Source organism: Amphiprion ocellaris, chromosome 16 (assembly GCF_022539595.1).
Source record: "Amphiprion ocellaris isolate individual 3 ecotype Okinawa chromosome 16, ASM2253959v1, whole genome shotgun sequence".
Lineage (NCBI taxonomy): Eukaryota > Metazoa > Chordata > Actinopteri > Pomacentridae > Amphiprion > Amphiprion ocellaris.
In genome coordinates, this window is record NC_072781.1 from 16,246,864 (window position 1) to 16,271,071 (window position 24,208).

The 24,208-nt window shown below is 39.8% G+C and overlaps 1 protein-coding gene across 2 annotated transcripts; it reads right to left on the reverse strand.

Annotated features, from left to right (window-relative positions):
- Positions 1-525: 525 nt before the first annotated feature.
- On the reverse strand, positions 526-23,949 carry sptlc3 (serine palmitoyltransferase, long chain base subunit 3). Of its 2 annotated transcripts, none has more exons than XM_023278025.3 (12): positions 23,754-23,949; positions 22,035-22,226; positions 20,111-20,265; positions 18,503-18,651; positions 14,448-14,572; positions 12,868-12,961; positions 10,247-10,352; positions 8,634-8,853; positions 4,684-4,810; positions 2,739-2,874; positions 1,343-1,472; positions 526-1,242 (listed from the first exon to the last, which is right to left on the reverse strand). In XM_023278025.3, the coding sequence occupies exons 1-12, from the start codon at positions 23,853-23,855 to the stop codon at positions 1,129-1,131; spliced, it is 1,650 nt and encodes a 549-aa protein (XP_023133793.1). In that variant the 5' UTR covers positions 23,856-23,949; the 3' UTR covers positions 526-1,128. The 2 variants fall into 2 exon arrangements, with proteins under 2 accessions (XP_023133793.1, XP_035807688.1); XM_035951795.2 differs by having other exon boundaries at positions 22,035-22,255; positions 23,754-23,899.
- Between the last annotated feature and the right edge of the window lie 259 nt (positions 23,950-24,208).

Sequence of the window (24,208 nt, forward strand, 5' to 3'; positions counted from 1 at the left end):
AACAGCAGGTCTTTAAAACATCAACAATTAAGCTGTTAAGACTTGGTGAATATGAGCAGTCTCACTACAAAACAAGCCATAACACCTTTTTATTCTGCAAGCGAGTTGTTGAGATTTAACTGCATGTCAAAGAAGTAATTGCTGCATGATCTATTATTTACAGGAAGGCTATCATTTACTGTGGAGGTGAAAGTGGTGTCAAACCGAGGAAATTTTTTGTAAAAACAGTTCACTACAGAACACAAAGTCTTTGTCGATTTTTGCTTGATCTGTTCAGTTGTGAGTAGTGTAAATAATCACGCATCGGGAAATTAGCGCAGTTACAAAGGGAAGGCTCAGGACATTTAGGAACATGCCATTTGGATAATTAATCAACCTCCATATTCCAAAACAGATTTTCCAAAGTAGCCCTGCACAGTAATTGTGTTTCCTAGGAAACAAAACTAAAATCAGCAGGGTCAACAATCTAGCAATGTAGCAGTAAATTTAAATGAAAAAGAATTTAAATTAGAACTACAGTACAAATGCATTTTACAAAACTTTTAATTAAGTAAACAGAACTCTTTACATTATACTCTCAGCAACTGTGTATTACTCTCTGGTAATTACCAGCATTTTTAATTAATGGCAGCTGGTATTCATTCATGTGAAGCAAAGAAATGCTTCCATAACAAGATTTTAACGTCTAAATATAGACAAAAAATTTGAATAAATGTGATCTAAAATTTCAAACCTGTCTTCAAAAGTGACTTCAGAGGAGCTTAACTTCTAACCAGAACTGACAACGTGTGAATTGTCTCAATGCATAAAAACTAAACTACTTAAGATTTTTTTTATATCATATGTGACTTTGAGAGCAGTCCAGCAAGGCTTGTACAATAATGTCACATATAATAAATGTCTTAAGGAATAATATTTCAAGAGTTCATATAGTTTATCTTTTAAAGAAGGACAAATAAGTATTCTGTTGAATAATAAAGTGGTAGAAACATATAAAAAGCAGCTGCCAAACATTTGGCCCCTCCTCTGCTGTGAGATATGGGTGTTACCCTGGCACTGTGTGTTTATGAGTCTGCAGTGGGGTGGACACTTAGTTTTGACACTGAAGTTAAGGTGTCAAGGGTCACATCAGCTGTCCAGCTCAAAATCTGCCTCATCACAGAGGTCAGGCCGAGAGGAATACTTCCGCCGTGAGAACTTCAGACAGAGAGCGTCTCCCACCTCGTTCATATGGTGCAGCACCTGAGGAGAGCGGAAAGTCTCAGAACATGTATGTATGTTTCAGTCAGGTAAAAAAAAATGTAGAGGAATTTAATGTGGGCCAGTTCCTGTGTGTGTGTACCTGGTTCAGCATGTCTCTGGTGTGCGCTGCAGACACACAAAAGCGAGCTCGGGCCTCAGTAATCGGTGTGGCTGGAAAGCCGACCACCACCACACCGATTTTTCTCTCCAGCATTTCCCGAGCAAAAGCCCTGGTCAGCAACAAAAAAAAGAAGCAGTGATCAGTTTGAACATATTGTAGTACACAAAAACTTGATTCCACCTGACCCCGACCCCCTGACTCACACAGTCATCTAATTGTAAGGACAGAATTAAAATCTCTTTAACATCAAATCCTCAAAACCAACACTAAAATGATTTTTTAAAAATTCCTTTTCAATGTGAATCTTTAAGACAACATGTTGCGTGTGCGTTTTCATGTTGCGATGTGTCCTGTAAGAGCATCTGTGTCAAGTCTTAAAGTAGAAATGGGCATCAAGAGTTACCTACAAAATACAAAACTATGCAACAACTTATCTCACATTTTTGAGATATAAAGTCTCCAAAATGAGCAAACAAACCACATTAGAATGAGGAGTATTTGAAAGTCACGCAGAATGTTGATCCATCTAAATCCTTAATTATGCAGTGGGAATGTGTGGTTGGAAAGACTTGTGATAATTTCTGCAGAGCACCGTAAATTAAAAAGAGCACACAGCTCACACTTTTGATGGCCTAGAAGCAACATATCTTCATTTCATGACTTTAGCTTTAATGACGTCAAGCAGGGAATGGCTCAATTTGTGGCAAAATAGACAGTTTGAAGAGGTTCAACATTAAATTGTGTTCTGAAAATGGCCTAAGGAATTTGACAAAACAAACATTTACAGTGTTGTGTATTTGTAGATGAGTACTGAGCATCAGCAAAAACAATGCATTCACATAATTGTTGAGAAATATTCAGTGCTGTGATGAGACATTTGTTTTTCCAAATAATATTTGGTACAAATGAAATTTCCACTTTTATGATCATCAACGATAACAGAGAGTTAGGGTTAGATGTAAAATCAGCTACATTATAGTACTTAGTGACAATTACTGGACTGGATCTGCCTTTTCACGGATATAAATGATGGCTGGCATTGAAAGACACTTTATACCCATTTCATTATATACCTGAGTGACCCAAACAATCCAGGGTTATACCTAATCAATACCTGATGTTGCCTCTTAAGTGGTTACAGGCTGCATGACTCCACACTACTGATTCATGGAAACTTTGGAAAAAGTAGTATGGCTGCCATCCAAATCACTTATAGATGATAGAGATGATACAGGGTGAGCTGACCAGAAATTGTTTGTGACAACAAAGGAAGTTAATATTTACGGTTTCAAAATAAGCCGAAGCACAATGAATATACAGATCATTTCACTCTAAAAGAGACAAGTGTCTTTGCTGCTAGTTTAAGTGTACTTACACCACTTTGCCTGGCATGTAGAGCAGGACTGGAACCACAGGTGAGTCATCATTGCCGTAGATGATGAAGCCCATCTCCTTCAGCCTGGCCCTGAAGTATCTGGTGTTCTCTGCCAGTTGGCGGATCCGTCTAATGCCTTCAGTTAAAACAAGGACACCACCAGATGTACATGAGCAAAACACCAACTCGCTGCATTTCCCCCCATATTTCCACTGTCCCTTGCAGGGAGGGACATCACCTGTCAGCAGTAGCTAATGTAGTGTGAGTTCTTAGCAGCGCCATCTCTTTGTGAGTCCTACACCTCCATCTGTCCCGTTCAAGCCTCCACTAAGAAGTTGCTCATGATTGCAACTCAGCTGCAGCAGCAGATGGTTCAGTTTTGTCCGCCTGACGGCATGGTATACACACTCGCATGTTGCCAGAATGGGGGCTCACAAATTGGATATGATGGATTTCGCACAAAATTAGTGACTGTGGACTACCACTGGAGCCTGGCCATAACCGAAACCGAATACAAATAAAGCTTAAGTATCACATGTATTTCAGATAAATATATTAGAAAACAAGTCAAAGGCAGCAGAGGAGGCCTGCTCTGCTGACCCCCACCCCCTGTGTTCTCAAACAATGTGAATCGCTGGGGAGCCTGCTCGCTCCATGGCTGCAGCAGAGTTTGGCATGGCCCAGCCTTGGAACACAGCTCTGTTTCCCTCTGATTACCTGGGAACAGATTGGCAGTTCTTTCAAAGGGATGTAAGAGAGCACTTTAAATCCCCTTATCTCAGCAGAGGGGGGGGGGGCACGTAACATTCGGGCATCTGCCAAAAAGCACAGACCCCATTTTGTAAATTGTTCCTCTCTGCTAAGATAGAGGGCATGGAGGTCAAAAACCTGCTGCCAGACACAGAAATCATTTAAGTAGGTGAGAACGTGTAGCTGCTGCTGTCTGTCAGAGTTGTGTGAAATTCAACATCAAACAGAAAGATGAAGAAGACACAGAGAGACTGAGAAAAAGAACTAGGCAGATATGCAAAGACCATGCTACGTTTCTTGTCACAGTGATATTTTATCGTGTTCTGATGGACACTGGAGCTGATGTTTTAAAAGACTGCACTGTTTGCTGTGTTCCCTCCCCTCTATAAGACAGGTCGAGACTGATTTTTCCACAACAGCTCTTTCACTGCGCTACGTCAGATGCAAAGCATGTCTGGTTCAGAGCCAGATGAAAAAGTTACTCATCTCTGCATGAAACTGCAATATACCTCAACCACAACACACCAGGCTTTCGTTCTTGTAGTGATTAACCCATTAGAGCGCTCCATGTAGACATGTTGTTTATGTCTGTACGCCACACAGTTTACATAGCTTATTGTGCATCCTTTAAGTCTTGTAAATGCGGTAGTGTATGACTCTAATCTGTAATCTCTCATTTATTTACCATTAATTCCAATAGTACTGCTTGTATTTCCAGAAGTACAACCACAATGACTCGAGAAGAATTGCTGTGGTGCTTTTGCGACTGATCTAGTAACGACTGCTTTCCTGCCCTAGTGTCTGATGCCATTAAAGCAGCAACTTTTCAGAGGAACAGCGCTCCTCACAACACACACATGAAAATGATTTCCTCCACGTTAAGGTCACGTGTGCTCAGGGACTGCACGTCTCCCCTCTCCTTACCACTGCAGACCCCTGTAATTGCTTCCACATTTTCTGACCAAGCAGCTGTTTGTATTTCCCTGCAGGTCTTATTCCTAATGCTAACATTGGTAGTGTCCTCTGGATTTGGTTTGCAGTTGTTTCCATAAAAATTATATAAAGGTGTAAAAATTTTTATAAGCCAGACATAATATTTGTCTGAGTAAAGAACGTTTGACGAGTACATAGACAAAAAGACTGAGAGTCAGGGTGACATTCACTGGAAGGAACTACAGTGGGCTCAGATGCTTACCCTCTGTGCTCCCGTCTTTTCCCATAATGCACTTCATGGCACGTATGATCTGCTCAGTGACAGGAGGGGACATGGCTGAGGAGTATACTGCACTGTGAGAGTGACAACGCAGGTAGTCCACCAGGTCCTGTAATATTAGACACAGTGGTACACAGATAGTCAGCAGAGATACAGTCTGTCTACAATCTATTTTTACTAAAACACTGCAGAAAATAAAGAAAATACAGAAATAAATGATTACAGATCTCCTGTTTAACACAAGCGTGACCCTGCACTTTTATTGCAGCACCACTAGAGAGAGCTCATGTATAGTCAACACCTGAGAAGCAATTAAAACACCTCAAATCAATTCTTTGTCCTTACTGACTGTAAAATAGCTCTGGATCCTTTCCTGCTCTCCAATGCCCAATGAGGGAACCAGTCCACTAATTTGAGAAAAAAACGGCATCAAAATGAGCCAGAATGAAGACTGTCATGCTTATTCTTCTGGAACGTCAGCATTAGATGAATTCTGCTGGTGGTTGACAGGAGAAGAACAGGATTTCAGGAAACTGATCCGGTCGTGGTTCCCCATAGCACATGTGTGTAAGTGGTCTGAGGTTGGGAGTGGGCCTGGAGCCGTGATGGGCTGCTACTCGGTGGCTGTGTGATGGTGAGCGGGTGCAGGGTGATGACACATAGCCAGAGATGCTGTCTGGCCACCATTTCCACTCACCACCATCTGTCCCCACTGGGCGGCGGCTGTGGCTTCCTCAAACACATGAGGGGAAGGGATTTTAGGGGAAATGCTCAAACGTAGGATAAGAACCCTGAAACAACCTGACATCTGTTTTCATTTAAGGCAGGAGATTTTCACAGCTTTATGGCCCCGCAGGATTTTGCTGCGACCAAGATAAACCAGTTAAGAGAACATGTCCGAAATCCATCTCATGCCTCTGGCACGGAGTGACAGCTCAGAGTGTTTCCTCAGCCACACGGTGGCTGCAATACTGATGTGGCAATACATGTCCGCAAAGCCACAGAGTAGGAGTGGTGCCAGACCAGCACACACACTTGCACAAACTTTAACGTACATGACTTCAGTGCAATCGAAGTTTTGAGTAAAGGGTTAATGAATAAAGCCTTCTACTGGCATGGTTGAAGTGAATTAGAAGGAGCTTGGAGTGTATTTATTGGGGTATTTATTTTTGGTACTCTCATAAAATAGCTATAACATGACTGTTTTCCAGAACACATCTGCAGAGTCTTTTGTTGGTCAACCTGAATCCACTTAATGCAGGATTTGGGGGATTTCACCACAACAACAAATATGTCAAATGTAAAGGTTCTCTCCCTTTTCTTGCCTTTTTCTATCAGGAGTTTACTACAGCCAGCTGTCAAACCAAGCAGAGTGTTCATACTTCAAACATTATCATGCTTGTTAAAAGTCATCCTGTTAAATCTGGAGCGCAGTTCCGATGGCTGCCACAAGAAGGGACTGGCACGCTGCCAGCTTTACCTTCTTATTATGGCGGAGTAAGGCTGAGCCAACATAAGGCAAAGGAAGGAAGGGTCCCTCTGAATATCTAATTCAAACAACATGGCCGTTTCCTCTGTCGCTTTCTAATCAACTGCCACAAAACTGGTGTGGTTATGTACTAAAGTGTACTTTTTAATGGAGTAAAAAGGAATTACAAAGGCCCAGAGTTACAGCCTGAGGCACATTTGTTGGACACATGAGCATTATGAGAGAGGTGGGATGTGAGGGAATGTGTATGATTGACTACCATACGTCCATAAATACAGACCTGGCCAGAGAAGTTTATGAATACCTTGCAATATTTGAAAATATTGTGTATGATGTGTTTTTAACCTGCTGTGGAGCCAAATGGGGTAATTTTGTTATGCAGACAATGCTTGCCAGGTTATTAAAACCATGTCAGGAAACCATCAAAAAGTCAGCTCAGTTGTTTTTCTGTAATGGTAACTTACCCAAGGCTATTGGAATTGTTTGTGTGATTAATCACACTTCATGAAATTGATCTTGAGCCTATTTGAATCCAGAAGGATCAATTTTTTTATGGCAACCAGTCTAGTTTTTGCTTGACTGGAGAATCAACAAGTCTACAGCAGTGTTAACAGTTCACTCTTTCACTGGTATGAATTGGTGATGAAATGAAAACAGTGAACACGTGATTACTTTTTAAGCAGGGCAGGGTTGTTTAGTCTTTTTTTTTGTAAAAAACTCACAAAAATGACACTGTTTTTTATGTGTCAGTCTCTCTTCACTGTTGCACTGTGAAGGACACTCCATGTATCCATTAGGGCTGTAGATTCCAAGTTGCCTGGTTGGTCCATGTGCCTTATCAGACCCAATTTTTATTGGTGAGACAATCACTGGTGGTACTTACACAGAAAGGTACTATATCAACATTCCCCAGGTTTTAACCAGTATTTTAGAGCCCTGCACAGAAATGGACTGCGGGGATGCAGGCCAAGAAAAACTCCACTTCTACGGAAGAGACACGTTCAAGCCAGACTGAAGTATGCTAAGGACAATCTGGCAAAAGATCATGAATACTGGAAGCATGTCCTTTGGTCAGATGAGACCACACTGAGCTCTATAGCTACAGAGACCTTGATTATGTTTGGAGAAAGAAAGGAGAGGAACACCGTCCCCACAGTTAAATGATGGGAGTATTATGCTGTGGGGAAGCTTCAGTGCGTCTATAACTGGGAATCTTGTCAAGGTTGAAGGAATCATGAAGAAAGAAGGATATATGAAGATTTTGAAAGAATACCTCAAGCAGTCAGCTTCAAAACTGGGTCTGGATCATCACTTTGTGTTGCTCCCGGTGAAGAATTACCTCCAGAAGACCAAAGTGAACGTTGCTGATTGGCCTGCACAAAACCCTGACTTGAATCCCGTCGAAAATCTGTGGGGTTAACTGAACACCAGGGTTCATTCCAGAAGACCATCAAATCTGGAGGAGCTTGAGCGATTTGCCAAAGAAGAATGCATGACTGCAAGCTGTTATCCAGCAAAAAGGATACATGATTGACTATTAGCATCAGAGGGGCTCATAATTTTGACCCTGATAGTTTTAAATTTTTGTGAAATAATTTTGTTTCTGTGTGCAAAGTAAAATAATATAAGCATCCAAAATAAAACTAGGATGTTTGGAAAAGCTATGTTAAAATTCCCTCATCTGTCTAACAGTACTTGGGAAATTTCTGGAAAAAAAAAAATAAAAAATTTCACAGGGGGCTAATAATTTTGTCTTCAACTGTATCAATAACCAGAGGATTAGCTTGTCTGCATCATATTCCACAATAATTCTTTTTACTGAGAATTAATCACCAGTTGATTAAGCTCTATTTTTGTAAATCATATGAATATGGGCAGTTGCATACTTGTCAGCTCTGACTGTTATCGAGGTAAAAAATGATGTAATATGCTGCAAATACTTATTCTTTTGATTTTTTTTATCATTTGTTTAGACTAATAAGGCTAGTACTGAGTCCAGTTAAGGGAAATCTAGATGTAACGTGTGAATTTCTTTCCCCCTTAGACAAATCAATTGGTTGAAGAGGAGGTATGGTTTCAGTTGATTGTCATGGTCTTTGGCAGACTCCAGCCCCAGTATCCACTGTTACAGTGATGCTACTTGGCTGGAATATCCAAGAGTCTGGGGTGTACTTTATATTCGGTCACCTTATTGAATAGTGTGATTAAAATAACCTTGCCATGTTTTTCTCTCTCTCTTCAGTCTATACTGCCATCAATCAACAAAACCACTGAACTGAAGGTGGCAAAGTATTCTTAATAGGCCTAACTTTATAATAGGAGATTTAGATATTTTGATATATTGATAAAGACAAACCTGTAATATAAATATGTAAATATTGCTACTAGTGATAAAATAAAAGCAGAGCAAGCTGCAACCGAAAATACAAAAATCCACAGAAACCTTTTTCCCCGCGATATAGCCTCCAGCAGCCCCAAAGCTCTTTGTGAAGGTCCCCATCATCACATCCACATCAGCCGGGTGCACATTAAACAGCTCAGTCACGCCCCTCCCTGATCGTCCCACGGCCCCGATACTGTGGGCTTCATCCAGGTACAGATACGCTTTGTACTTCTTCTTCAGAGCAATGATATCAGGGAGTCGCACCACCGAGCCCTCCATGCTAACGACAGAATCACACAAACAAAGAATACAGTTACAATAGGATCAACATGGACACACATTTCACCAATTATAAACCAAACTCTTAGAGTGATTAACAGGAAAAGAATCTGACCCTGAACTAACTTTATCCACTGCAGAGCATCTCTCCATCTGTAAATGCATATTACATAAGTTGACATGCTACAGTCTTCCAGGAATCTTTCTGCTGGCCTCTTTCACTTTACTCCCACCTCTCTCCCATCCCTTCCTCCCCTCTGATGCAAACCTTTTAAGGCTACAAATAGACAGCATGAGCGATTATATGGCTAGGGCAATGGAGCAATCCCAGACCTGCTATACTTACTATGGCTGAGAATGTCTGCAGCCCAAATGACATAAGACAGGGTTTCACCAGGACCGATGTTGACATCAAAGGCAGGCCCAGGATATAGCTAAAGCATGCTTACTCTTTATCCAAGCCTTTTGATGTTACCGGGAGGTGATAGATGGAGCATTAGTTCTTTCACTGCTGTACTGAAAGGCGGCATTTCGCTCTCAAGTCTGAGGTTGAAATTAGACATTATTGCCTGTTAAAGACAGTCTGATGAATTGCAATAAAGCTGTCTCTAAGAGTACCACAATTGTTGTGGAAGTAATCATTATGTTAATGTCAAGTGATGGTCATGTTTATGGTTTTCCTATTTTTTGATGGAAAAAAGTCCTAAAACTATTCAGTAAAATTCATAGTGTCATATTCAGAAGGACTTAAATGTAAATGGAATTGAGGGCAAAAAGGGGGAAGAAAGGAGAAAAGAAAATGGCCGTGATAAACAGTTGGAGCTGGGGGTGTAGCCAAGTCAATCTCTGTGGCTCCATTTGGCCTTGATTTGGAGCTAATGAGCAGATGGAGAGGGTCACTACGACTCAGGATAGCTTACTGCCGGGAGAGACACACAATACCTTTCTCCTCTCTCCAGTAATCAAACGGTACCCAACCATGGGCACGCACACACACACGCGCACGCGCACGCGCGCGCACACACACACACACACACACACACACACACACACACACACACACACACACACACACACACACACACACACACACACACACACACACACACACACACACACACACACACACACACACACACACACACACACACAATCTATTATTCAGAGGCAGAAAGGGAAGCAATTGAAAGAGAGAACATTACAGGCACTGCTGAGCACAGATTCACCTCAGGTTACAAATAAAGATTCCTACCTGAGTTTCGCTGTGCAAAATTCAGCTAAAGACCACCTGGTAATCCATACTTACTCAGACTGATACAAGAGCTCTATTGACCCAAGATATGTGTCTGTGAGAGTGACTATATTAATGTGTAGGCTGTATAACAACAGCTGACCTGTAGATGCCTTCCACCATGATTAAGATCTTTTTCCAGGGCCTATGGGTGCGAGGCTGGCCGGAGCAAACTGCCTCTTTTAACATCTTCTCTAGACTGTGCATATCTGACACAAATAGACACGTACACAAACACATACACACAGAGGAGAATGAGAGGGGGAAAAAAGTGGAACATTTTATTTGTAAAAAATACTGCACAACAGACTGCAATCATAGCTTGTAGGGAACACCAACTCAAACAAACAGTATGCAAAGTAATGATTTCCAAAGGGAAAAGCAGTCTACAAAGTATACAAAGCACTGCTTTATTTGCCAGAAACACCTTCTACAAACAACATACAGGAAATACCACTGCAATGTCTGCATCACAGAGGATTACTAATTGAGCATAAAAATGGGTTTGGCCAAAGACCCATTCGGTGCAAACTGCTTGGTTAAATTCTGCAATAATTTGTACAGTGACACGTAGAGTTTCTAAGAGGTAATGGTGAGACTATTTATGATCCTCTGTGGCACACCAGCAGATGGCAGTATTGAATAGCTACAGTTAATAAGGAGTATTATTCAAAGTATGACTGCAATCCAACCATTTCTTGCTGAGCAGCAAGGAAGCCTGTCATAGCTAATAATCTATCATAGATGATTGATATCACTGCCTCAACACAAAAAAACAGGTTTACTTAAGAGGCAGCAGATGCTGTGCTGCTAAAATCCCTTCCTGAAGCTTACCATAACAAGAATACATTTAATGTTACTAAGGAAGACTGAGGACAGCAGAGAGCGGAAGAGAAATCCACTGTGGCTTGCTGTGTGCACATTCAAAAATGAGATTATTTCACAGTTAAGCACTGATTGAAGATAGGCATGGCCTGACATTGGCTGTATGACTGCCGTACTAGGATGGTTATCTCTGGTCCTACATGATACACGTGCACACAGTTGTGAATATCCATAAAATGTCACCCTATCTTATCTTTGCTCTGACCCTCAGGGTGCAGAAATGCTACTAGCTTAAAAAACAATAACTAAATAAATATATTTAATTGTTTGAAAGAAAAAGAATGAATACCGTAATAATGAGCATCCTTTTTGACTATCTGTAATATTTCTGACATCTAAGTGACACTATGCTAGACTGCACAAACCAGCCCAGCTGCTCTTTGGTATAAAATGCCATCTCTGTTAAAGATACACCTCTTAAAACATTCCATACGTCCCAACCAAGTGATGACCTTAGACTGCACTTGAACTAACAGCTACTGCAAAAAGATCACAATGTCTTTCTTTTTTTCCATTATTTGTTATTGTGGCTGAGTTAACTGGTATAACCCTCTTAGTAAATATCCTGCTAATAAAGAGTGTCTGCTGCAGGAGCTTTAGAGGCGGGGGGGGGGGCGGAGGGTCAGCAGCTCAGGTGCCTGAGGGCTCTTTGCCTTTAGACAGGCCTCTGGGATCTGCTTGGAGGACCCATAACTGACTCTGCTTGTACCTGTCAGGACACATTTGCCGCCACAGAACTGGCTCATTTGTGCTGTCTCCTCAAAAGAACAGAGATGCTTCTAATGCAAGCACAATTGATACTGTATCATCCATACTTAATCATTTCCCCTTCTATCTATTTACAATATGCAATTTGACAATATAATACAGGACAGAGTTTTAGTAAGATGACACTTTCATATAAATAATATTCTGTTTTGTATTTCTGCTGTAAATGGATAACACACAGTCATGACTGTAAACTGAACCCATTTCTTTAAAGCTTTTACACTTGCTGCTCTAAACACAGAATGTTAAGTAGGTCTTTCCTAAGGCAAATCCTGTACTGCACAAAAAGTAAAGTGCATCTTGCAGCAGCAACAGTTTAGTATGAAGACAAGTAAACTAGACTGTGTAAGCAGTACTGGCTGCAAACAGAAACAGAATCTTCACCGATAGACAATCTCCCGACAAAAACAAAAAAGACACAATGTTTGCCGCTCTGGAAGGTACAGCAGACAATGACTCTTAAAAACCAAAGATGTTGGTAAATTTAAACAATATAGATCTCATTGGCTATAACTTAGACACACATTATGCCATTTCTCCTGCAACGGGGTCTCTCAATCAAAACAATAACAAAAGATGCTGACTTTGTGAAGTTATTAACATGATATTTAGTCATGTTCATTCATATTTTGTCATTGTATTTCAGTGAAATAGCTGCAAATAATGTCAGGTCATGTAATTGCTGTGTTGTGAATTCAACAGTGGGTTACAATGATGTTATGCATGGTCAAAATAATCATACTAAAATAATAGTTTGCCTACTTTTTCTTACTTCCACACTCTCTGATATACCCTCTGGTGTTCACTGTATTTCCCCATGTGATACAACACCAATGACAGGCAATCAAAATGAATTTCATTACACTGAATAAAATTTTGGTTTGAACATTGTTGAAAAACACAATGGAAAAAGACAAGTCACTTGTCTAGTTGTTTTAAAGAATTTTATTAGAATTAGAATTAGAATGGCTTTATTCTAGCAGAAATGTTACAAATAATACCTTTAAATAACAATTGTGTTTTTGTAAGGCTAAAGCACTGATTTTCGGATAAGAAAGTTGATGGACTTACTGTTGTGTTTGAAAACTCGAATAGTTGCTCCTGACAGTCTGGCCCCCAAAATCAGAGATGTGTGATTGAGCTCATCGCTTAGTATTAAACAACCCTGGAAATCAGTAAAGAGAGAAGGCTTCATTTAAAATTCACGAAGAAAGCTTTTTTGTTCCAGTGTAAGAGCTGAATTCTCTGCTTCTGCAATCATGAAATCAAAAATTCCTTAGGAACTCTACTAAATTCCTGTGTAAATACATTACACTGCAGACTTGATAGTAAGCTATGTTACTGATAAGATGGCAACATTTGCATAGACAGGGTAGAATGGCATTTTGGGTTTAGTTGTCTGTGCTTAGTTAGAGAGCCAATTAGACTGTCCCTTGGGTACAGAAGAAATTAATTAGCTTGTAAATGGTAAACATGATCATCAGTTTAGGGATGGAAATCATGGCATTGGGTGCTAAACATCTATATGATTGCATCAGTTTTTCAAGAGATAGCTTGTTTTTATGTTTTGCAGCATATGTTTAGTTGTTTAGCATAGTGTCCTTGTGGAGTGTGCAGTATATAAAACAGGATTCACCTGGCTAATTATATGTCAGCTCAGTCCTATTGCCCTGCCCCCATTCGTGCTTCAATTATTATCACCTATGTCTAGGTTTTGTTTGAATGATAATTTATATGCTCTATACATGTTTTTTACTTCTTTGATGTCTGATGAAGTTTTGACCCACAGACATATTACAATTTTCACAAAAGAAAGCACAGTACTTCATATTCCACAGAAATCAGCATGCAAATTAATTCAGCTGTTCCACGAGATTCTCTCCAGTACATTAGCATATATAATGCTGAAGCTCTAAGCATTTGACTGCATTAGTCTGAATGAAGTCTTGTACTGGGTATGTTGACACCGTCTCAGTGACAGATACGCTCGGTTTGGCCTGGGGTCCAGCTGGCCTGGTCCCTGGTCTACCAGCAGCTGTCACTCTAATGTTGTTGTGCCTGCACAGCAAGGCCTGTCCTGGCACAGCCTGTCCCTGTAGGACAGAGTTGGCAGTGAGGGTTGACCCCCAGCCTCTGCCGGGTTACTGTGGGGGCTGCAGCCTAAGGGGCTGATACACCTCTTGAGCTGCATAAACGACCCTGTTCTCATCACTTAAACAGTCAACCTCCTCTTCCTCCTGTCCAGTCCAATCACAGATATTCGTGCTGTGTGTTGCCCCTGGTAACCCACGGCCCGCTGCATGAGCCAGGCTGGTCTGCCTAGGGGCCAGAGTATGGGTAATCACACCCTTGAGTAGCGCTCTTAACAAAACCTGCCCTTCCTCGTCTATGTGTCTGAATGAAGCCATGTATGCCCAAAGCCTCATGCTTCTGGCTACTGTAATGTTTAATTATGATTTTAATTAAGAGGGTTGGCTCGGGAGTTGTTCGCAGATGACTTTAGATGACTGTTATTCATTAATTTAGGCCATATGCAAGAAAGGAAAAAAACCCAAACTAATTAGATTAATATCTGCTGCACTGAGATATTACACCAAATACAGCAGGATTTCCAATATACTATGTGGAAATTAGTGAGTAAAATCACATACCTTGCCAACAAGTGCTGGAATGTTCATTGAGTTGGTGGCGAAACCCATCCCGTAAGTCATAGAGGCCTCTACTCCAAGGAAATTGGCCACAAGTTGTTCAAGCTCCTCGTGGATGCTCAGGTTACCTACAAGACAGAAATCAACAAAAGAATAACTCACGCTGACAAGATCATGGTACCTGTTGGTATATCTGGTAGCCCTTTAGTCCCTAGGTTTTGCTGGTCTTTGTCATCCAATCACAAATTTTGACAGAGATAAATGTGTCCTGATAAAACCAAGAGACCCAAAGGCAAAGACCTGGCTCAGCATCCGTGCCTCTCGCTTTCTGGGATTTGAGAAGCTTTATAAAGATTCAAGATGTAGCAAATTGTATTGTAGGTCAGCTCCCCTTTCTTATCCCTGGTAATATCAAGGCAGGTCCTGCAAAGTCTGAATGTTTCTGCAGTGCATTTTGTGACTGAAACAGTTGGTTATAACCCAAAGTGACAGGTGGGAACCAGAATTCATTTAGAAAATTGATCAGATTGTAAACTAGCGCCTGACATGGTGTTTTTTCTATTTTGTGCAATGAAAGTCCCTTTTCAGGGATACCTTTCAGGTATCAGCCCTTGTGGTTCGCTGATAAACAGAAGAATTACTGTTGTAATTGGGAGCTACAGGGAGAGCGGTAGGCAGTAAAAGGTTTATATCTACTGCATTTTATTTCTGCTGGCTCTCAGCAAAGTTATATATGATACGTATGGTAGAAATATACCATAACCTATAACACATTTCAACACTCTTTATACTTACTATAAGGCTATTAAACTGGTATCTATACGACTGCGTTAAAAGTTACTCTATAAATGATTTCAATGTGTTTTAATAATACAGTATATCACTTCATGCATTTTCATTAAAAAAATGAAGCATTCATTGCATAATACATGGGCTACTAATCACTGTAGTCATAATCAATAACAATCAGTAACTACAGAGGGCAGGTATTAAAGTTCAAACAGACTGTATGTTTCAGGAAGGACTGGAAAATGGGTATTGAGTGATGTGTATAAAACTATAATGCAGTGAAGCAGCTCTGTCTTTATGGTAATTCACATTCGGTGCTTTCCATCAGGCCTTGCGCCAAGTCAAATCGATTCATACATTTCCTCGACCACTCAGGCTCACAGCCCCTGCTGGCATATGCAGCTTTTTTTAATCAGACTGCATTGGCATTTTCTTTCTTTATTGGACATTTAACTTAGCCGTGGCTTGAAAGGCATGCCCTGCCTCCTTATTGAAATGTTAACCTCAGAAGGCTGCTTTAGGTCTGAATACACTTCAGGAAAAATAGGGTGAATAGACCTTGCTCATTTAGCTTACTTGACTTAGGTGAAATGCAGGCGCACCTACATCTTGCTAAGCTTGGTCACCTGTCCAATGAGTTACCAAGGTCACCCTGCTGTAACCACAATCATCAAAGTCTGCTGATGAGAAAGCTGAATGGCAATTGCCAAGTGTTATTGTGGAGAGACAATAACGTCTGACTGTAAATCTCTCCAAGCTAAATCTGTCTCTTTTACAGAAAACATGTGACTGAGACTTAGTTTCAAAGCGTTTACGGCCAGTTGAGGACAGAGCCAGTATAAAAGAGTTAATCATTTGTATCACTAACCTCAAATGGAGTCACAATAGACAAGTGCAGCAATTGGCTTAGTTTGAACATGTAAAGATGCAAAACAGCCATATTGTATTTGTGTATTAGAATAGTAATATTTTTACTACAATGTGCTTCTTGTAATTTGTCATTCTTTTGAATGCTTGACTTCATCGTCTAATTTACTATATGTTAATGATTGCAGGAGAAGTGGGAACATTGAGCTGTCCATTAATACAAATCCATGAATGTTTGACATGCCTGTTTATTCAGAGGGCGTGCTTCCATTGCACTTTGTATCTTTTGCATGCCTATTTGGCAAAAAAAAACAAACACCTCAAATTGCACTCCATGTACATTTAAACTTCTCTACACTTTTAGTGTACATACAATTTATACAGTATGTTAGTTGTGGGGAAATGATTTGTAATGTTTTTTTATTCATACCTTTTGGGTTGAACTCAACCAAATTTGGCATTATATACAAACAATGTGTTGAATTGCATTTTCTAAAAGAATGTAAAGGGAGATATGTAATGAAACATTTGGAAAAAAAGAATCAGTCATCAAAAGTATTTCATCCTCATTTCTCATCCCTGTACTTATTGTAAATATTATTACTACTATTCTGTTATTATTTTATTTCTATTACTACGTCTATTGCTACATAAGCTGCTGTAACAATATGAATTTCCCCTGGCGTGGGGAGAAATAAAGGACTTATCTTTTCTTATCTTAAAACATTTCATTTCAGTCTAACAGTATGGTGTTTTTGTGATTTTTATTAAAATAAATTTAGTGCTGGTAAACTCAGTAAAAATGGATCCAGGAAAATTTGGTTTGGAAGATTTTCTGTAGATCGCCAATACAAATCCCTGTGGTGATGATACCATCACTACTACTACAGAGACACTACGATCTTTAATAATTTATGCTTAATAAGGTCTCATGGGAGAAATGCTTGTTATTCAGTAACTCGTTCAGTGAGCCAGCTGAAACACACATTAGAAACCCAGGGTAAAACAGTTCCATTTCGAAAGAGAAATAAACATATAAATAAATAAAATAAATGAATAATGGATAGTCTGGAGGTTTGTGTGTGTATGTGGGTGGGGAATGGTGCGCAAGTCATACTTGCACTCTGACAAAAATACCAATAACTAGCAATCACATGCTTTTTAATTCCTGCGGTTTTCTCTGTTCTTGTCTAACTGCTGATATCACGGGTCTCTACACAGTGACTCAACTTGCTCTGAGTTTGTATGTCAGCTCATCTTCTACTAGCCTGCTCTCAGAAGATATACAGCACACTGTTGTCAGAAGTGTCATAAACTGAACATCACCAGCAGAGAGAAAACTGGTTTTCTCGGGTAAACTTAACTAAGTGTGGCCTGTTCAACAAGCTCCATGTTAACTCGTCAATAGATTTTGATGAGTAATCATTAGATTTCCCTGCTGCAATGCTGCTTTGCCAGAACACAAGATCCCGGCCCACATAGCCACTTAAACACCATCAAAAGCGGAACTGAAGTTCAAAGGATGAAGCACCATTCAAAATTCATCAGAAGCCATAGATTTCACTTTCAGATCCTTGCTGTTCTAACGCTTCCATCACATACATGTATATTACTTTTGCATCCTGCTGTACAGTCATGCTCGGATGCCGCTCTTTGTGTTTGGCTTCTGTCTGTTTTTGGATTTTTCCCTATCCCCTTTCAAGATTTTTGTCTGCCTTTTGAACGTTTTAGTTTTGGCTTCATCCAGGTTTTTGCGTTTTGCATGCTCACTCTAGGATTTGTTTGCCATGCTAACTGCTCACCTGTGCATGGCTATTGACTGCGTCAGTAAAGACTTTGATTTTGAATTTTAATCAATTTTTCTGACTGAGCCGACTTCCTGGTTTGAAGACTGTTAAACATGTTTTACACCAAGGGTGTTTTTTTAACATTCCACTATCATATAGCATCTCCCGCCCCTTAGTGTGAACCAATATGTTATGATCTCAACTTATGCCCAAAAGGTACATAATTTAACAAAATTTGAATAATTCATGTAACATTGCAGTCACTAGAAGATAATTAAAGATGCGGGCAGTAAAATTTGCAAGAAATATAATAAAAAATGATGAAGTACAATCAAAAGAAATATAATAAATCATGACATTTGTGATGAAGGAGATGGAATTTTGTTCCCAATTTGGTACTCAACCTATTCAGTGCCATCAGGGTCTGACAAAGACCTTTGTAATACAGGCACATATGAGACATGTTAAGCATCTTACACAAACAGCTCAATAATTTGACTTATAAAACTGACATTTTTTGCAAAAGATAAAACGAATGCCCTTGTTGAAACTAGCTCAAAAAAGTGGCACACAGCTTCTTTTATCTGTACAAGTGAACATTGACCACAAACTCACCTATTTCCTGCCTTGTGCTGCAAACGCTGGCACCATACTGATTCACTTTATCAGCCACAGTTTGCAGGAAGTCTGCGTTGTTTTCAGCAAAGCCGAGGTAGTTGTAAGAGCCCATGTTAATGACATTGTGTAATGTCCTCCCAGTAAACCTGCAAACATGTATCAGTTAGAAATCAATAGGCTTTATTTTTTTCTGCACATACACACACATTTTCACACACACAAAGTAATCAATATTTGATTAAAAATTCTATTTGATAAATCAAAAGCATGTTACTTTATCCATACTGTTCTGTTTGTGAGGACTGCAATTATAACAACATGTATTTAGGGTAAACAGCAGTGATGGCATGCAGAAGCAGCTTGTGTTATGTCAATTTCATCTTTTTTAAGTACTTCATCAAATATTTACGTGTCACTTTTAGCCAAAATCAAGAGATTATACTGCATTGTAATAAATGAAGTACACATGTAACAGTGAGTAAACTGGGAAACCATGGAAAGTCTGAATCAAATAACTTCTGGCAATAAAGCAAGTTCAGGTTAATATCACACAACTTCACATGGTCAGTCAAAAGTGCACATCCACATTGTACATCATCAGAGTCTAAAGGAAAAGTATTTGAAGAGAGTTTCTCCATTTCATCAACTGACCTCCTTATTCTCTTAACTCGTGCAAACCAGCAAACCACTACAAACCACATTTACGTCTCTTTACCCATTCACCACACTTCACCAGAAAAGACAACCTCACTGCCCCATTTCTACATTTTCAAGTTACATTGACCCTCTTTAAACTTGTAATCCATGCTTACCTCTTCACTGATTCTTAATATCACATTCTTTCCCTGTGGCTCTGTTCATATTCTTTTTCATAATATATTCCCTGGCTGTGCTGTGCAGCACAGAGGAATATTAACTGCAGCCCAGAAACCCAGGAATGACATATCTTTGCTGGTGACAAATACCCATGTTTGGGTATGCCAAATAAATCTTGGTTGTCTAGCTTGTAGCCCCAGAAGAGAGATGATTGTGTTCTGAAACACTTGCTGGCCTGTTCTAAGCTGGAAAAGCATTTGTACATTCTTAAATTGAGTGGTATACACTGAGAAGCCAGAACATTATGCCCAACATGCTGTTGGCCGTATTCTGCCAAAAAGCTCCGACCCACTGAGGAATGGATTCTACAAGATCTCTGGAGGTTCCCTGTGATATTTGGTGCCAGGACTCAGCACATCCTTGAAGTCCTTCTGTGAGTTTGAGCTACCACGGGTCAGATTTGTTCCAACAAATACCCCAATACCCAGTGGTAGGTATCCCGCAAGTCTTGTAATTGTGGAGATGCTCTGACCCAGTTGTCTGACAATAACAATGAGGTCCTTGTCAAAATCACTCAGATCTTTACACCTTTCCATTCCTCCCACATCCAACATTGTAATGAGAGCCCACTGTTCACTTACCTTCTAATTTAACAGCGACCTTGATATGTGCTGTTGCTATGAGTCAGTGTTATTCGCTTAAGTAAAGCACTATAATGGTTTGGCTCATCAGTGTGTTTTATTATAATCCGCTACAGTATTTCTACAATGAATGATTACTTTACAGTACCTAAATGTCCAGTTGTAGTCATCAGACACTCTCTCCATCAGATCAAAGACAGGTCCTGGCAGACTGCATACAGGCCGGTTCCAGTTGTCTCGTACCCTCATGTACAGGTTACGAGTGTAAAAGTTCTCAAAATCTTGATAAAGTGGGACAAAATCCTGAGGATAAGGAGAATTTTCATAGTAAGTCAGTACATTCTTTAAAGTAAGAGGTGTTTTTTTCATTCAGTGATTCAGTATTAACCAAAAAATAGATCTTCTGGTGATTCAAGCCACATTTTCAACTGTTACATTGATAAGAGAATTGGATCTAGTCTTTAAATGTCTGTGATGTTTTCATACTATTTCAAGACAATCCTAACACTGATGCACATACAAAGGTGTAGTTCTACGGGAGTGCATGGCCACCTTTATTCTCCAAGCAAAGAAATATTCATAGCTCACATAGTACCAGTGAAATTTCTTAACATTTTTTAAGCATTTTAAGAGCCAATCATCATACAAGTCCTGCATGAGAGCCAATAAAAACAATCAATTGTCTACAGCTGTATTGACATTTAGAGCATATTGACTGATTCATTCTCAACTCATGTATTGAGTAGCATGCAAGAAAATGTTCCACTCTGAAAGTTGCTGGTTGCTACACTTTTGCACAGGGAATTAAACAATTTCTTCTTACTACCCGATGTTAAATAATAAACATAAAAGGCAGGACAACATCCTTTCATTCTTTATTCACTCTTCTAACAGCCTCTGTACTTGTTATGCATTTGAAAAGAAACATTACAAAACCACCCTGTTGAACTTGAATAGCTTGTGCTGCAGCTCAATGCCTGTAGGACATAAAAGCTTACTTAGCTACGTTTTTATAGCCTTGCCTATAAGATGAGCTTGACCTCTGCCTGCATTGCAACTTTTATTATATTTTGATGTAGCTTCATTTACAAGTAAGTAAATGGAATAATTTAAAACACAAGCTACTTTTCACTTACATTGCTAAATGTGATACAAGTTTCAATCTACTACAGTCATGGTATCATTTAATACATGTTTAAAGAATAATCTCAAACTAATGCTACTTTTAATTAAGGTCGCCTAACATTTGAGCATGTGGTAAATTATATTTAAGTAATGTGTGTAAACTTGCCAACATAGGAACAGTGTTTTCGTAACCTTCGAAACAAGCCGCAGCTTAAGCATACATATACAAATGTGTTATAGGTGCTCTCGGGTATTTAAGCAAATAGTACTACACCTCTATCCAATGATGATGCTTACTAGGGCTATTTTCATCTTTGCCATCGTTGACCCTTCTCTGTATATCTGACCTAGTGAAGCCTCCATCACAACTGAACCCTCATACAGAAAAGCTCTCCTTTCCTTTACTTCATACTGCAAATGATTGTTGTCAAGCACAGGCACAAACTGCCAAGTTATTTCCTCTAGAGACAGCTTCACTCTCTCTGTCTACAGACATACTGCCTTACAAAAATAACAACAAAAACACTGTCACACCATCAGTATTTTTTTAAACCTATATCCTTTTCAATAGGACCTGGACAAAAAATAATCTGACAGCTACAAGCACATGCATTTTTTGGACTTATATCAAGTCTATAGTAACATAAAGGCTCTAATGTGGCATTGCTCGAGAAAATCTGAGGCACAGTAACAAAGAAAAAGCTTGCATCCTCTGAGATTTAATTAGATCTTCAAAAGATATTCTCTGTGGCGTCCTGGCTCACCCATAGCAACATTTTAGTGCAGAGGAGCACAAGGGAAGAAAGCAGAGGCAGAGCTTAAGGAAAAACTGAAATAATTAGAGGAAAACAAATTGCACTGACACCGAGTGCATGTCTGGGTGCATGTGCATGTCTACAGGATGTGTGTAATCCTTCAATTTGCCCATGTTTGCATGTTTTACCTACCTTCTGCTCCTCTCTTTCCTGGGCAAGGTGGCACTTCTCTAAGCCCACAGCTCTGAGGAAGTCTCTGAAGTAGCCGAACAAGGTGACAATGCCAAAGCCCAGGTATGTCATAACTGCCACATACATGGGCGCCTGTTCAAAGGACTCCTGTGTGTGCTTCCTGGAGGCGACACCGGTCCCTGGGCCATTTTTCTGTACAGCAGGAGGCACACATAAGGTGTCTTCAATGCAGACCAGACAACAGAACACAATGCTGTATGAATAAAAGTGGCTCAGTTTCAAATGAAGGTTTGTAGTTCCAATTAGCCTAAATAAAAAGGAGTCAGACAGTGGCTTACTAATCACTAACACATATTATTCAACACTGTAGCAAGAAGAGGACTATTCATAGCAATGTTACACTAAATAAGAGTCATTTTCTGCATGAACATGCAGGTTTTGTACATATAAACCAGCAGAATTTATACTTCTCTTCCGGTAAAGAGGCAGTTCGGACTGGGGAGCCAAGGCCCATTATCTTTAGACTTTGGCTATCTCTCCAAAACTATCAGTTCTATGACCATGTGTATCACTGACATTATGGCAATGCATAAACCAATAAAAATATCTTCCTTTACTCTGAAATATATATTAAAAAAAAAAAAACAAAGATTAAAAACGTGACATTTTGGTACTTCCTCTGACAGTGCTATGAAGATGTCACTTACGGTCGCCATGTTGTTTGCTTTAGCTGCTGCACCTTAAACATCCCGAAAAAAAAAAAAACTTTTTACGAAGTACGCATAATATTTTTTTTTCAGAAAAGTCTTTGAGGACTGTAAAATGACTGAAAAAAATCTTCAAGCAGTGGTAAATGACTTTGAGACGAGCTGCAACTATATAGAAAAGTCCTCAGTCAATGCTAGCTTAAAACACACGCTCTGATGCTAACGCTAACCGTTAGCCCTGTTTACTTTAAATAGTCAAATACTTTAAAAAAAAGGAGAAAAAAAAGCCCTGCCATCCCATTTAATTGAATTGTGAATATTTTATGACTGGGATGTAAATACGTGACGCATATAACACCCAACTATTTGCTAAATTGAACTGAATGTAAAGGCATGCACTGAAAAACGTTAAAAGAGCTAAAGTGAAGCAGTTTGAAGTAGTGTTAGCTAGTTTTTATAGCAGCGAGCTACTAATAGGGAAGTCATACACTGTACATAGAGGAGTCTAAGAAAAAGCACAACTGCACCTTTTTAACTGTAGTATTTAGCCTGGAGGCAAAGAAAACCTGCTTTGGCAAAAGAAAAGCATTTCAGGGCGGGGTCAGTATTGCTGTTGTAATCCTTTCCCTTGACAAAAAAGAGCAAAATCATATTGTTTCCTGTTAATAACAACACATTTGTGTTGAGGATAGCCAAGTCACAAAGCAACTGATTTATGCACAACTGCTACTAGAGATTTAAAACAGTGTCAGACACGGATATTGCATTTCTGGGTATAGGCCAGGGTCTTGTAGTGATGTTTGTTTGTTTGTTTGTTTTTTTAGTTTAGTATAAATGCAGTAGGTGAAGCCGGTTCTTCTGAGGTGAAGAGCCTCAAGGAAGACAACATGTTCACACACTGAAGCAATCAAATACCTGGCCGCACCTTGAATCTGACGCACGGAACAATTTGAAGCACAGATTTTCTTTTCTTTTACATAAATCTTAACCCTGCAGCCGCTGTCAGGCATACCTCTCTCTTGTTGTGATGGCCATTCCTGTCGATATCTTCCCGTTTCAGTCCATTCTGGGTGAGCAGTGGTTTCAGGTTGCCGTCAGCAGCACTTCTTGCCATATTCCTTCCAGCACCGCGGCGGCTGTCTCTCTTCTGTTTGACTGTCAGGTAGAACCGGTGTGCTTCACTCAACTTCCAAAGGTGACTTCCTCCTTCTGCTGTGTCGGTTCAGCCTCCTTTCAAACGTTATTTGAACTGCGTTTGTATCCAAAACCTCTGCAACAAAACAAGAAGTAGCACTTCTGTTAGCTCACTGTTTCGATATCGTGTAAATGTGCCAGCTTCTGCTTTATTCCAAAATAACACTTTCGAGCGTTGAGTCCCACTTCACATTTAACAGTATGCCCCTAGTTGTCTGTAGTTTGAGTTTTACAATATTTTTTTTTCTTTAAAAGTAAGGCATTAGTATCTTA

Bases quoted from the DNA above. Each gene is read 5' to 3' on its own strand.
- sptlc3 (XM_023278025.3), bottom strand. From the start codon at position 23,855: ATGGCAAGAAGTGCTGCTGACGGCAACCTGAAACCACTGCTCACCCAG. The intron at 20,266-22,034 runs GTAGGTAAAACA...CCTTATCCTCAG, and splicing joins AGGAAAGAGAGGAGCAGAAG to GATTTTGTCCCACTTTATCA. The intron at 4,811-8,633 runs GTTTCTGTGGAT...CTAATATTACAG, and splicing joins GCTATATCGCGGGGAAAAAG to GACCTGGTGGACTACCTGCG.